Source organism: Epinephelus lanceolatus, chromosome 4 (assembly GCF_041903045.1).
Source record: "Epinephelus lanceolatus isolate andai-2023 chromosome 4, ASM4190304v1, whole genome shotgun sequence".
Lineage (NCBI taxonomy): Eukaryota > Metazoa > Chordata > Actinopteri > Perciformes > Serranidae > Epinephelus > Epinephelus lanceolatus.
In genome coordinates this window covers 41,383,319-41,396,042 of record NC_135737.1, presented here as the reverse complement: position 1 = coordinate 41,396,042, position 12,724 = coordinate 41,383,319, and the positions used below count along the sequence as shown (strand labels likewise).

General features: G+C 43.7%; 1 protein-coding gene across 1 annotated transcript in view; it reads right to left on the bottom strand.

Annotated features, from left to right (window-relative positions):
• gjd1b (gap junction protein delta 1b) overlaps window positions 1-8,089 on the bottom strand; it is a 38,033-nt gene extending 29,944 nt beyond the window's left edge. The window contains exon 1 of the mRNA XM_033631757.2: window positions 7,028-8,089. Within this exon, the coding sequence (XP_033487648.1) occupies window positions 7,028-7,098 (71 nt within the window). The 5' untranslated portion in view covers window positions 7,099-8,089. The remainder of the gene's footprint in view (window positions 1-7,027) is intronic.
• Between the last annotated feature and the right edge of the window lie 4,635 nt (window positions 8,090-12,724).

The following is a 12,724-nucleotide window of genomic DNA, read 5'->3' as shown; positions in this document are numbered from 1 at the left end:
CAGGGGTTCTGTGTAGCTCTCCACATGAACTACAGCTGCAAGGACAGTATTTCAAAACACCCATCTAGTGCTTCAAAGCAGTTTTAAGGCCTCAGTATGCTTCAAACACAGTGCATGTCAGGTCACGTCGCAGCGTCAGAAACCCCCTTTGCAGACGTTTACTGGGTCCAGACCTTGGAATCCGCCCATTACACTAAGTTGACTGATTAATCTGGCATCATGACATGAAGCAGCAGTTGCTTAAAGTCAGAAACAATCCAATGAGCACCACGAGGGGACTAGAGATTAGCCAATCAGCACCACCAGCAGGTCTAACGCAGTTGTCAAGCTGTGTGCTGGAACCAATGGGTAGTAATACCAACAATGACGATACTCTGCTCTTAAAACTGGTAAAAACAGGTATGTTGGCATGACTACGCATCAGTGTGGACTTAAAATGATGTTAGATTCAAGCGCATATGTCTCTAGTCTCTAGTGACTGGTCAAGAAAAAATGACAGTTTTGTCTGATATCAGGTAGGTGTTAACTTTCCAAAACACACATTTCAACAATTCTGCCCACTTTCTGCAGCTGTGGGCCAGGTATGAAGAGGTACAAAGACGTGCGACAATAGGCAAAGTTTGACTCTCTTGATCGTCCATCACTTTTTGTGTATGTGAGTGAGTGTAACACCATGAATGCTTCAGAGGAAAGAAGGTTTGAGAGTGTGTTATCTCCGTTTGTACATTCATTCAGCAGAGACATTAAATGTATAGAAAAAAAATTGTAATTTTGAATGTGGCCACTCAGAACAGCTTAAAAACATCTGTGCTGTCAGAATGGTCAGACAAAACGCTATCCAACTTTCAGCCTAGTTCAGTTGTAGAATACTGAGACTTTTATAGTAGCGTTTTGGCCCAAGTAATATTTTTTTTTTCTGGAAAATTTATGCGGAAGAAAAAGGAACATATCATAGTCAATGTCGTTTTTTAGTAGAGAGAATAAAGTGTTGCATTAAGGGTTGTTCGCAGCCTTGATGTTGCTAAGCTAACAAGTTTCTCTATGTCTGTTTTTTCCTGCCATGGAGGAAATAAATTCCTTTTTCTTGATGTCTTTACTGCAGAAAATACACTGGCAACAAAATTATCTGTCAAGCAGCCAAAAATCAGCGATGTCATGATTCAAAAAGACAAAAAGAAGTCTGACAAAAAAGCCAGAGAAAATCATTCTGACCGCTCTTAGAACCTGACGGGAAGGTGCCATGTCACTATACCAATAGCCCAAAATTCTGAAGCCCCATTAGTCCAAAAATGTCCTGTTGGACTAACAGCCCATTTCTCTGTCAGCCCGTTATCCCAAAAACAGCCGCCAATTGCTCCGAAGTCTCATTTCTCTGAAAATACACTTTCTGCAGTTAGTTACGATTTCCCAGCGGAGTTTGAGCCACCGAATGTGGATGTTTTAAGCCAAAAGGTGATATTTTCCTAACCATAAGTGGTTTTCGTTCTTATACCTTACCACGACCTCCGGTGTGGGCAGCGCAATGTGAAGATGGAGTTTGGTTGAGCTCCTCATGGGACTACCAATATATTTATTCTTTTTAAACCACTCTCTACAACCCTATGTGTTTTTATAGGCAAGTTAAGTCGACAGCTTTTCAATTGCTGAGAGAAAAATGCCAAAAAGTCACCAAGGAAGCAACAAGTCGGAGTCGGAGGCTAACGCTAATGCGTATACCTTACCACACCTTCAGATACTGGGATGTTGACGTGGAGTTTCAACATGTCCACTAAAAATAATGCACAAATCTAACGCATCCATAAGTAAAGAACAGTCCCTAAAGTGCGGTGAGGTTTGTGGGCCGTTACCTGCCACAAAGAGAGAAATGTGAACGGCTCGTTTCTCCTCTGACACGCTACATACCTGTGTGCCGCCACGGCTCGGTTGTCCAGGTACTACTGGGCAGTCATGACACCAACGAAAGAGGAAATTACTGGACCTGGAGTTGGACTTCTCTGTTGCCGGTAAGCCGTTATCTTGCGCCGCAGAGCACTATGAGCCTCCGCCATATTCCTGTCTGTGACCCCCATTCAACCCACCTTTCTGCTGCTGGTTGAAACGTGATAATAGGGGCGCCCCAGCGCCCACTCCACTAACTTGACATGGAAATGAGCGGTAGTCTAGAAAACTGGCGAGTTTTGAGAGTTTTTTTTTGTTTTGTTTTTTTTGGAGGGCGCTCGTGCGCCCTCACATAGATTGCGCCCTGGGCGGTCGCCCACATTGCCCATAGCAAAAACCATCCCTGGTTTAGAGAAACGCACAATGAGAACATTTTTTTCTGGCAATTGGACAGTCTTATTGCAGGGAGTGTGTATTTTCTGGGAAACATTACTTGCTGTCGGAGAAGTGAAATAGGCAAAATAGGGTTTCAGAATTTTGGGTCGTCGGAGCAGTGTGCAGTCCCCAACAGGAGAGTGACTGATAGATGAGCAACACAAATGTGGAATTTATGCTCTGCTTTTAATGGAAGTATTTTGCCATTCCCTTTTACAAGAAAAAGGCTTTAATGATCAGCAGTATGTTATCCTTGGACAAATAGTTTTGAGGGGTAACTTTTGTCCATCTTGAAGGTGTTTAACCACTGCTCACTTGTCAAGAAAGGTATTGCCAGTATAAATATTTGGTCTGCTAATTACTCTTATGTTTTATTTTAACAGGCAGAAAAGTCAATGATGTACTTACAGCTTTAATCACTCACTTAACATTCCAGTCGCTGCAACCCATGAGTCCATTTGTATTGCAAATGGACAAGCCTAAAGACTGTTTCATTAAGTGCCCTGTCTTCTATCAAGCTCCACTTCCTATTCCATTATTGGAGATCAATATCACATTGTGGGAGGATGCGCCTGCATGTTTAACGGGCCCACGCCGACCAATGGCAGCTCACATGTGGGACTGTAGCCTATGGGAGCTGGACCACAGAGACAGCATGAGTGATGTGTTGACAGTAGTTAGGTAAAGAGTGCTTCATCACGGTTTCTCATCAGAGGCCGTGTGTACCAACAGGCGCTCCATCAGATGGTCCCCGTCGATTTACACCTGCCCCACTGCCCGTAATGGCAGGAATTAATCACAGGTAGCAGGTGAATACACAAACACACACTCACAGATAGGACCGAAATCCGTCCAAGCACATGTGATAACAAGACAGTACACAGGAGCAGGAGTGTTTCTGCACACACACACACACACACACACACAACCCTGACCGTAGAAGGGAATCTCTAGAGCTGTTCGTAATCTTACACAAACAAGTGTTACATTCCCCTAATGCGTGTGTGACTCATGTATGACGAATCCACTCAGGCCTGCAGGCTGTTGTCATGGTGGGCTCATGAGAACACACGCTGGCATCACCTCACGGACAGCAACCTGTCCAGCGCTTTCTCCGGCAGGACGGCACCTGCGCTGACCAATGAAATGCGTGAAATCCCAGCGGGGGAACCAATAGGTTTTAGGATTGAGGGAGTATTAGCGTGCGTTTATAAAAATTCATGTCAGCAGTGATGTCCCAGATTAGATGGTTTTGAGCTGTAGAAAAGCCAGATGCAGGGAAGGCACTTTACTGAGGGAACGTACAGGCTGTCACACAGAAACTAAAGCTAAAAATGGTTGACTGGCTCTTTTCATATCATCAGTAAGAGCACTAAGTAAATAGGAAAGCTTCTGATTAACACATTTCAAGGGATAAATAAATACCATGAATGAAATCCTCCCTCTTTTTTTCCGTGTTTTAAGTTAGTAAAATGTCACATGTATGTCCAAGCAGCAACACCTTTTAGATTCCAGTAAACATACCTGTGCATACCCAGGGCTGTGTTGTGAAGGTAACATCCAACAAACAACCAGCCTAATTTACAGAGGTGTAGACTCGAGTCAAATTACATGAACTCGAGTCACAAATTTGATAATTACATTCAACTTAAAAAAAATCTAAAAAGACTTGCAACTCAGCTTTGGCCTTTACACCAATGACCCATGACCTCACTTAGACTTGAGCCTTTTGACTTGAAAATACTTGAAACCTTCCCCCATACCCAAAGATTAAAAAGTATGCAATTTGAAAAGTGTGCCACAACTTAATGCCCCTCATTTCTTGAATCAGCTTACATTTTCTAAATTGAATACATTATTATCCTGTTGTTAAAATGGCATTACATTTGGTGACGAGTACATTATGACTTGTTCAGGACTTCAGACTCAATGTTTGGGACTTGGGACTCAACTTGGGACTTGAGTGTAAAGACTTGAGACTTGAGATCTAGAGTTGTCTTGCTTTGGTCTGAATCAGGGACTCATTTTGTTCCAAAGTTGCGTTATTACCTAGAGTTGGTTCGTGTTCTCACGGCAACATTTACAAGCGGACCAGATCAAATGCCTTGTGTGAGAAAGCTGCTCTTGATTGGTCAGAATTTCCATGTGGGAAAAATCCAGGAAGTAAAGCAAGCGTTGAAGAAGAGTACACTTAAGATAAATGTGACACTTTCTAATGTCACAATGGAGGGACAACTACGCAGGTTGATTTTAGCGCTGCTCATCGTGGACTATATTGCTGTCATTGTTCATTTTAGTCAAACCATACAGTTTGAAAACGAGGCGCGGCTCCAACTAGAAAACAATGTTTTGATGCATTGGATGTGCTGAATGTGCATATTAAGGCAGTACAGGAGGAGGTGCACATTAATAATCCTCCAGGACTATAACATGCTCATGTTTAACCCAAACAATGTGTCATGTGACTGCAGCTGGTTCAGATCCAGGTCAGAACACCTTCTCACCACAAATGAACCGCACCAGAGTTCGTTTGTAACCGGACCAAACAGGGCAGGTGTGAAAGCACCCTTGCAAAACAATGACTTGGTCCTGTCTTTGCTATTTTACCATGAAAACCACTACAATAATTCTCTTAGTCGAGTTAGTAATGAAAGGAAAGCCTGTACTCAATCAGTTGGCCAATTGGACAGTTAATCAATAATCAGTTTACAGCTGCTAAAAGAGTTTCACTTACAGCTTAAATAACAACTACCTGTAAAAACACTTTAAATGGCTGTTATACTGTCTGACTGTTGTGCACTGAGAGGCTACAGCTATCACTACATCCTTCACCATGTCAACCTGAGCTCAAACCACTCGACAGCGAGGATCCACCCTGCTGAAGTGTCCTTGAGCCGACCACTGAATAGCTTCCTATTAGCTGAAGAGATGCTGTTGATATTGTCCTGACCTCTGAACTTCCTGCACACATAAAATCAGTTTTATATTGCCGGAAAAATGCACCACCTGAGTTTGCTCAGACAGATACTTTACACAGACCATTGGAAGCATTTCAAAAGCTGTAATTCATTGGTTTACTGAAACATTGTGTACATTATAAAAGCTGAGGTATTGCTGGACAGTGTTTTGAAAAACACTGTCCAGCTGTTTTGAAAAAGTTCCTCCCGTCATCTGAACATTTCAACTGTCTGGACAACAGATATATTCTGCATGAAGATGATCTGAGGCTTTTTGCCGCTGGGTGTCCTGGTTGCCCTGCTTAGGTCATGACATGCAGCACCATCTCGTGACGAGACAGTCCTCTTGGCTTCCTACCAACGCCCTACAGACTGAGGCCATGTGTCTGCTCGCTTGTCTGTGAATAACTGCTCCGCGCCGCCCCTCGCCTTCACTCTGTCTTTTTACTCTTTCTCCATCATCTGCTCTCTGTCTCTCACATCTCGCACTCTGTGGATTTCAGTTCATTGCTTCTCTACTTTGCAACCAAACTCCTTCTTTCCCCATCTTTTCCTCAGTTTCCTTTGGGGATTTTATTTCTCTTCGTCCTCCTTAACAACCCTCTGTTTCTGCTCTCGTCTCTTTCTCGCTGCCACTGAGACCCTGCAGCCAGGATGACTAGTCCAGTTGATGAGCGACACTGCTCCTCCAGTGTGTCATGAATGAGGGGAAGCAAATGCTGACCCATCATCCCATCATAACACCAAAAGGAAACAAGTCTATCTAACCATCCAGCCGACACAGAGTGCTCTCAGAGCAACACTCCAAATCACTTCAGTTTCATAAACCGGCAAAATTCACACTCAGAGCTTTGTCAGCAGAAGAAGACTCATCTCCTGCCAAAAAAAGGATGTTTCTCCACATCAGTCACTTCGTAAACTGGCTGACATTTATTCACTCAATAATTCAAGAGTACCACTAACGTGAGTGAGTCAGTGGCTACAGGGGATTGGCTTAAACTGCTAATTCAGACAGTCTCTAATGAACCCATGCTGAACCTGTGGTTTTCAAACATGTCCCAAGAAAACCCCAAACTCAGAAATGTGTCCTTTACTAGATGTGAAATCATGTTTAATACCATCTCCAAAGCTGATGCGCCTCTGTGGCTAAAACGCTCATCAATAATTGCTCGTCCTGCGGCCAACGGGAATGAGTTATTCAAACTAAAATACAAGACATCCCGGCATGTATAGTGATGCATAAATCATAACTGCCCTGATCTTGCGCTCGTGACTAGTTTTTTTAGGTTGCGGAATGACTTCATACTTGACAGAGAAAGAAAGCGAAAGATAAGAGGGAAGGCGGGAGGGAGGGGTTGGATTGTGGGAAAGCTGAAATGAGGCTTGGGATGGCATCTGAAGCAGAGTTGACGAGAGGAAAAAGGAGGGAGAAAGAAGACATCAGCGTGGCGAGGTACAGCAGAAAATGAATGACAGCAATAAAGGCATTGTGGACTTTAAGGTGAGGTATCGTCACGCTGCTTTGGATGTCCAAAGCCTTTGTGTGCACACAGTGTCCCTCCTGGTCGCCTAACCCTCCCGTCACTATCAGTCAGAGGGATTAAAGACTGAGAGTGGAGCGGGGAAGGATTCATATCCTGCACATGCATTGGCATACTTGTATTTTAAATACTGTATGCATGCAGAGACGTACAGCAGAAACATAAAGACACATGCACACGACAGCAATCGCACACCGCACTCTGACAAGAACTCACCTTCCGATCATAGTAGAGTGCTGCTGCACAGCGGCCTCTAGAAGGCGCTCTAGGATGGTCCATTCTCCCATGGTTGGAGTCAGGAGGCATCCACTGGGCACAGGAAATCAGCTGGGGGCTTCCCAGTCAGCAGGGCACCGGAGCTGGTCCCTTCTTCTGAGTCTTCAAGTCCACTTGTTGGGTTGCAATGAGGTAGGGAGCGGCGTCAGGTGGCTTGTCCGGTGTTTAAAGAGGAGTCAACCTCGAAGGAGCTCAGTGGCACCTCATTGTGAGCTTCTTTTCTTTAGGTGCTGTCCCAAAGTACACACACGCCCTTAACTGCACCTGAGATGGTTGGACTGAAGCTCGTCTACTTGCTCGCTGCACACACACTCATCGTTGACTGTGTGTGTTATTCTTCGTCCATGTGTCTGTCTTCCTGCCTCCCTCCTTGTGTCCCTTCTCTGGGTGCACCGGACCCTGTCACCTCCTACAACAGCTGCTGTGTCATATGTTCTCGCACTGACACACACACCTGCTCCAGCACGCAGACACACCAGCGCTCATCTACTTCTACTGAGTTTCAAGGTAGTTTGTGCAAACAGGCATCCATCACTCCGCCCTCACACACTGGTTCTTTGACAGCATCTTGTAGTAACTCTGGGCAGGCTCAGGTCCATACACTCATGTGAGCCTGAGTAACCGGGGATCTGTGTCTCTGCTCGTTCTCTGCTCCTCCATCCTCTTCATTTCTTCCACCCAATGGATTCCTTCTCCTCCTCTCTGTTGCTCCTCTCCTTCTCCTGGTTTGGTTCAGGCAGCGCTGGACTGAAGCATCGCACTCCTCTTCCTCCTCTTCCACCGTCTCCTTCCCTCCACTTGAAACCGTGCGAGAGTCACTGGCTTCTCCAGTCCTCCTCGTCCTCACTGCCTCTCTCCTTCCCTCCGCGTTTCTGTCAGCGTGGTTTACGAGAGGCAGCTCTCCTTTCCTCTCTTCCCTTCATCTTGTTTTTCCCTTCCCACTTGGTTTCTCTCTCTTTCTCTCTCCGTTTGCGCCCTCCACCTGCCTCCGTCTCTCTCTCTGAGCCAGTAGGCAGCCAGACCGAGCGTGTGTCTAGAGGATTAGAGAGAGGAATCATCTCTCTGCTCCTCCCCCCTCTCACTCACTCTCCATCAGTGTTTATCCCCCCTTCTCCTCCTCCTCCTCTTCATCTCTTACTGCTCCACCACCAACAACACAAACCATTTTCTACTCTTCTCTCTCTCAGCACATTGCTCATCATTTTGTCTTTCATATGTGTTTTTATCATCTCCATGTCTGTGTGCACTGATACCTACTGTAGCAAGGATGATCTTTGCTGTTAACACACACATGCACACACACACACACACACACACACACACATATCCAGACATGTAAGGCATTGCTATGCAGAGGCTATGCATAGCATGAGTGAGTGTGTGTACGAGAGGGAGAGATGGAAATGGAATTAGTGACAGTCATCAAGATTTAGAGCAATTTGTGGGATGGGTTGGATGCACTCACTCACTCACACACACACACACACACACACACACACACACACACACACACTGTAATCACAAGTCATTTTTTCTAGAGATGAACAATAATTACAAGGTATCACTGAGGGCCAGATTACTTTCATCGATTAATCTGTTGATTATTTTTGGATTATTTATTTAAAATCTTGCGTAGGGCCACTCGAGGACAGCTACTGTTACAGACTGATTACACTTGATTAAGAATAGTCTAGACTCTTAAATTGGACTTTTTTAGGCCCAAAATATATTTGGCAAATCCCATGGGGTGGGGTGGTTGGAGGACTCCTCTAAAACTACAGGCTACCTCACTAACAATGGGGTCTTCAGCTTGTTTTGTGCGAGCTAAACCCAAATTATGTTCAGTTTGCAGTGAAATTAAAAACAGAAAATGTGCAAATACTCAGATTGGAGGAGCTGGAATCAGCAAATGTTTGGTATGTTTGCTTGATAACTGAATTGAAACAGCTATAATACATGTTATTTTTGTATATTATGAATGAATGATACGTTAAGAATTTCATTCGACTTGATGGTTCCTCTTTCTTTTTATGTATTATTTTGTCTTCCTTATAGCATTGTTTTCAGCCACAGCAGGAAGCTGTTTTCAGAGAAAACTGTGCACTACCTGCGTAACACTAAACGGCACGCAGACTAACTGGGGAATATAGCGGAGCATTTAGTGACTTAAGAGTCAGCTATTTCCCTCAGGAGTTAGTGGAGACCAAAAAGCTCAGAAACAAACAAAGAAATACTCTGCCATCTATTTCCAAACAGGTGCACAGGGGGAGGGAGGAGCAGAACACAACTTGTAGAAGAAACTCAGATACAAATAATGATTTCAGTGGTGCAACAGTTTGGTTAAAGGGGAGTGAATTCGACTAATTCTGCATTCATGTAAACTTTGACAGGAGGTACGTAGGCTACTTGTTGCAGTTGGTTACCAAGTGAAACCGCACACAGACTATAGCTGCTACAACATTAGCTTAATCATTTGTATTAAGTGTTAATATTGGAATTTTATTTTCACTGTAACAGCCAGCGAAGGCGCTTTTGCAGCCAATCTGCCAACAGCTGGTTAATTGTATTCACCAGGTGAATTACTACAGATCAGTGCCGTTTTGTGTCTGCTGGATGTCTAAATCTACTAAGTTAACATATGGTGATAATATCTATATGTTATGTCAACAGGTTGTTTTGACAGATACTGTTAGCACCCAGGTGTCAGTCACCAACAATGCTGTATACACCCAGGTGTATGTATTACTGAGTGTCCTCACAACATCGAAATATGTTTCATTTATAAACATGTGTACACACAAAACGAGGCTTGTAAGAGGCGCATGCCACCTCCCATGGAAATGTTGTGATCTATAAAACTAGACTTGATGGGAGAAGCTTTGACCCATGCTTAGGAACATTTTGAAGACGGGAAATTGGCCACGCAGATGGTAAAGTAGAAGCCTGATTGTAGAAATTGTCGAATATGTTTTGGCTCTTGTCCATATGTATACATTATACATATATTTTAGATATTTTGGGGGGCTTTTTGCCTTTATTTGACAGGACAGCTATAGCATGAAAGGGGGAGAGGTGGGGGATAACATGCAGCAAAGGACCTTGAACCTGCAGCCGCTGCGGCAAAGACACAGCCTTTGAACAAAGCCTGCTCTACCAGGTGAGCTAGTGAGCACCCCATCTGTATGTACATTTTAAGTATGGATCGTACGCACTGTTTTATAAATGAGATCCCAGGAAAGAGTCACACAAGACACAAACCCCAGTCTCCTGGAGAAAGTCCTGTGTTTGGTCCATTCATCCACTATGTCTTACTCCCTCTGTAGGTTGTCACTTTCTATACCAAGTCACCTGACCTTCTGGGAGTACATTTGTCAGATTTCTCTCGAAAATTCACCACTTTATTCTCAGAGAATATCCAAGATTGGATAGTGTTAGCCCTAACCACGAACTCATTGCCCTAACCTCCAACCTCAGAACGTCAAGGTGATGAGTACTGGGCGTCACAGCACACAATGGGATCCATCATAACTCATCATAGGTATGGGTGTAAATAGTCTCATAGCTGCACTGTGCCTATTCTCACACAGGCGCAAACAGACACTCCTTTTTTTTCTTTCCCACTGCCCCTGGGTGGCTAAAAAAATCTGTTGTAGACTATTTTCATACCCATCGTCTTATTTTTATGTATGAATGTCCCCTTTAAGGTGAACCATGCTGGGATGTGACCTCAGCTAACTTGCAGCCCAAACTTCAGTGAGACCATGTGCCTCTACCTGTGCCCAACTAAAGCATCTGTGAGAGACAGGCAGGGGAGCACTGGGCCGCCAGGCAAATGCACGTCACTTTGCAGCAAACAAGCATTAGATCACATGACAATACTCAAACACACACACACACAGAGCATCATCTCCATGCAGTGTGGCTAAGTGTTTTAATGGCTTCTCTGTCACTCCCAGGATCCCAAAGACTGGAAGAGTAGTAATCTATTCTTAAGGAGGTAAGGAGTGACTGCACACACACACACACACACACACACACACACACACACACACACACACACACACACACACACACACACACACACACCTTCCTACCCCATGCCAAGACAATCTGGCAGCACCGTGTCTCACACGTGAAGAGAGTAGGGAAGGGGGGGAGCTGGGTGCAGTCTGCCTCCGTCTGGCATGAGCATACAGAAGACACTAACATATTTCTCTAAACTCCTGATATCCTTGAAAGATATAAAGTCAATTTCTGTTCTTCTTGAGAACTCTCAAAATATATAATTTCTGAATTATTACTGAATGTTCAGCTGACGGATTTAGGCCAGACTGAAAATATCTCAACTATTGATTGGATTGTCATTAAATCTTGCACAGACTTAGCGTCAGGATCCAGAGGATGGACTCTACTGGTTTTCATGATCCCCTGACTTTTCATTTGTTGTCATCATGTTAAGATTTATATTTGTCCCAATGCTTTGGTTTAGGATCAAATATCTGAATGCTAACAATATTTCCATGAGCCTTAGTCAGTCCTTTTTTTCCTTTTATCAACACGTTAGTATGCAACAAGCTAAACTAAGATGGTGAATATTATATTTGTTAAACATCAGTGTTTGCTTTGTTACTGTGAGCATGCTATCATGCCAACGTTAGCAAGTAAAGCCTCTGATCTGCTGGCACAGCTGTGGCTTTATCCTGTCACAAAGCACAAATATGAACATAACACATTTTATCATGGTATCACATAGAATTGCAGTTACTTGCCACATAATGAAGATTTTGTGGTTATTTCTTTTTGTATAAGGCCCATCCCAGCTTGCCAACACGTTGATATTTGGTTAAATTTAGATTGCAAGGTCAGGTGACCAAAATTCAGTGTCAGGACAACGTCAACTGATGTAAATGCTGATGACAGGTGTTGATATTCTCTGATAATTAAACAAAATGACATGCAGTTTGGGGATGCAGTGCGTAAAGAGGGCAATGACGTATGTGCAATGTCTTATTTACACAGACACTACGAGCAGCCAGAAGCAGGTGTAGATTTTGTTAGTAACTACGAACATTTCCTTCTGCCAACAGTTTACACACAAATTCATTCTGCTCACTTTTAATGAATGATACCCAATGTCTGCAAAACATGAAATTCTAACGTCATGAGACATTTACATGATTTTCATTCCCATCAAAATGTAACGTCTGTCTGACGCAGGAGTCTAACATCTGTCTGACATCAATCTGACATCTGGGGCCTGCAGAGATTGTGCAGAGATAAGGAAATGGAAAGCAGACATCCATAAAAGTGAGCTGGTATTGGTGGTTACAAATTTACAAAAATACATATTTTATCCAAGGGTACATTACTGGACTTCCAGTGAGTTTGAGTCAATAATACGAATAGTGTCTCATTATTACTTCATTTACTATAAAATAGTGTGGTGGCTGTTGTAAAGGGCTGATGATAGCCTCACCGTCATGTATATTCTGCACTAAATCCTTTAAGTAGGAAAGTAATGAATGAGGTTCCTTAGGGACAAACTGGTTTTATGAGGCTGCAGGTTAATTCATCAGCGGGTAGTTGGCATTAAAACATTGATAAGCCGCTGAAACGGGAGGTGCTCCAGGGTTCACT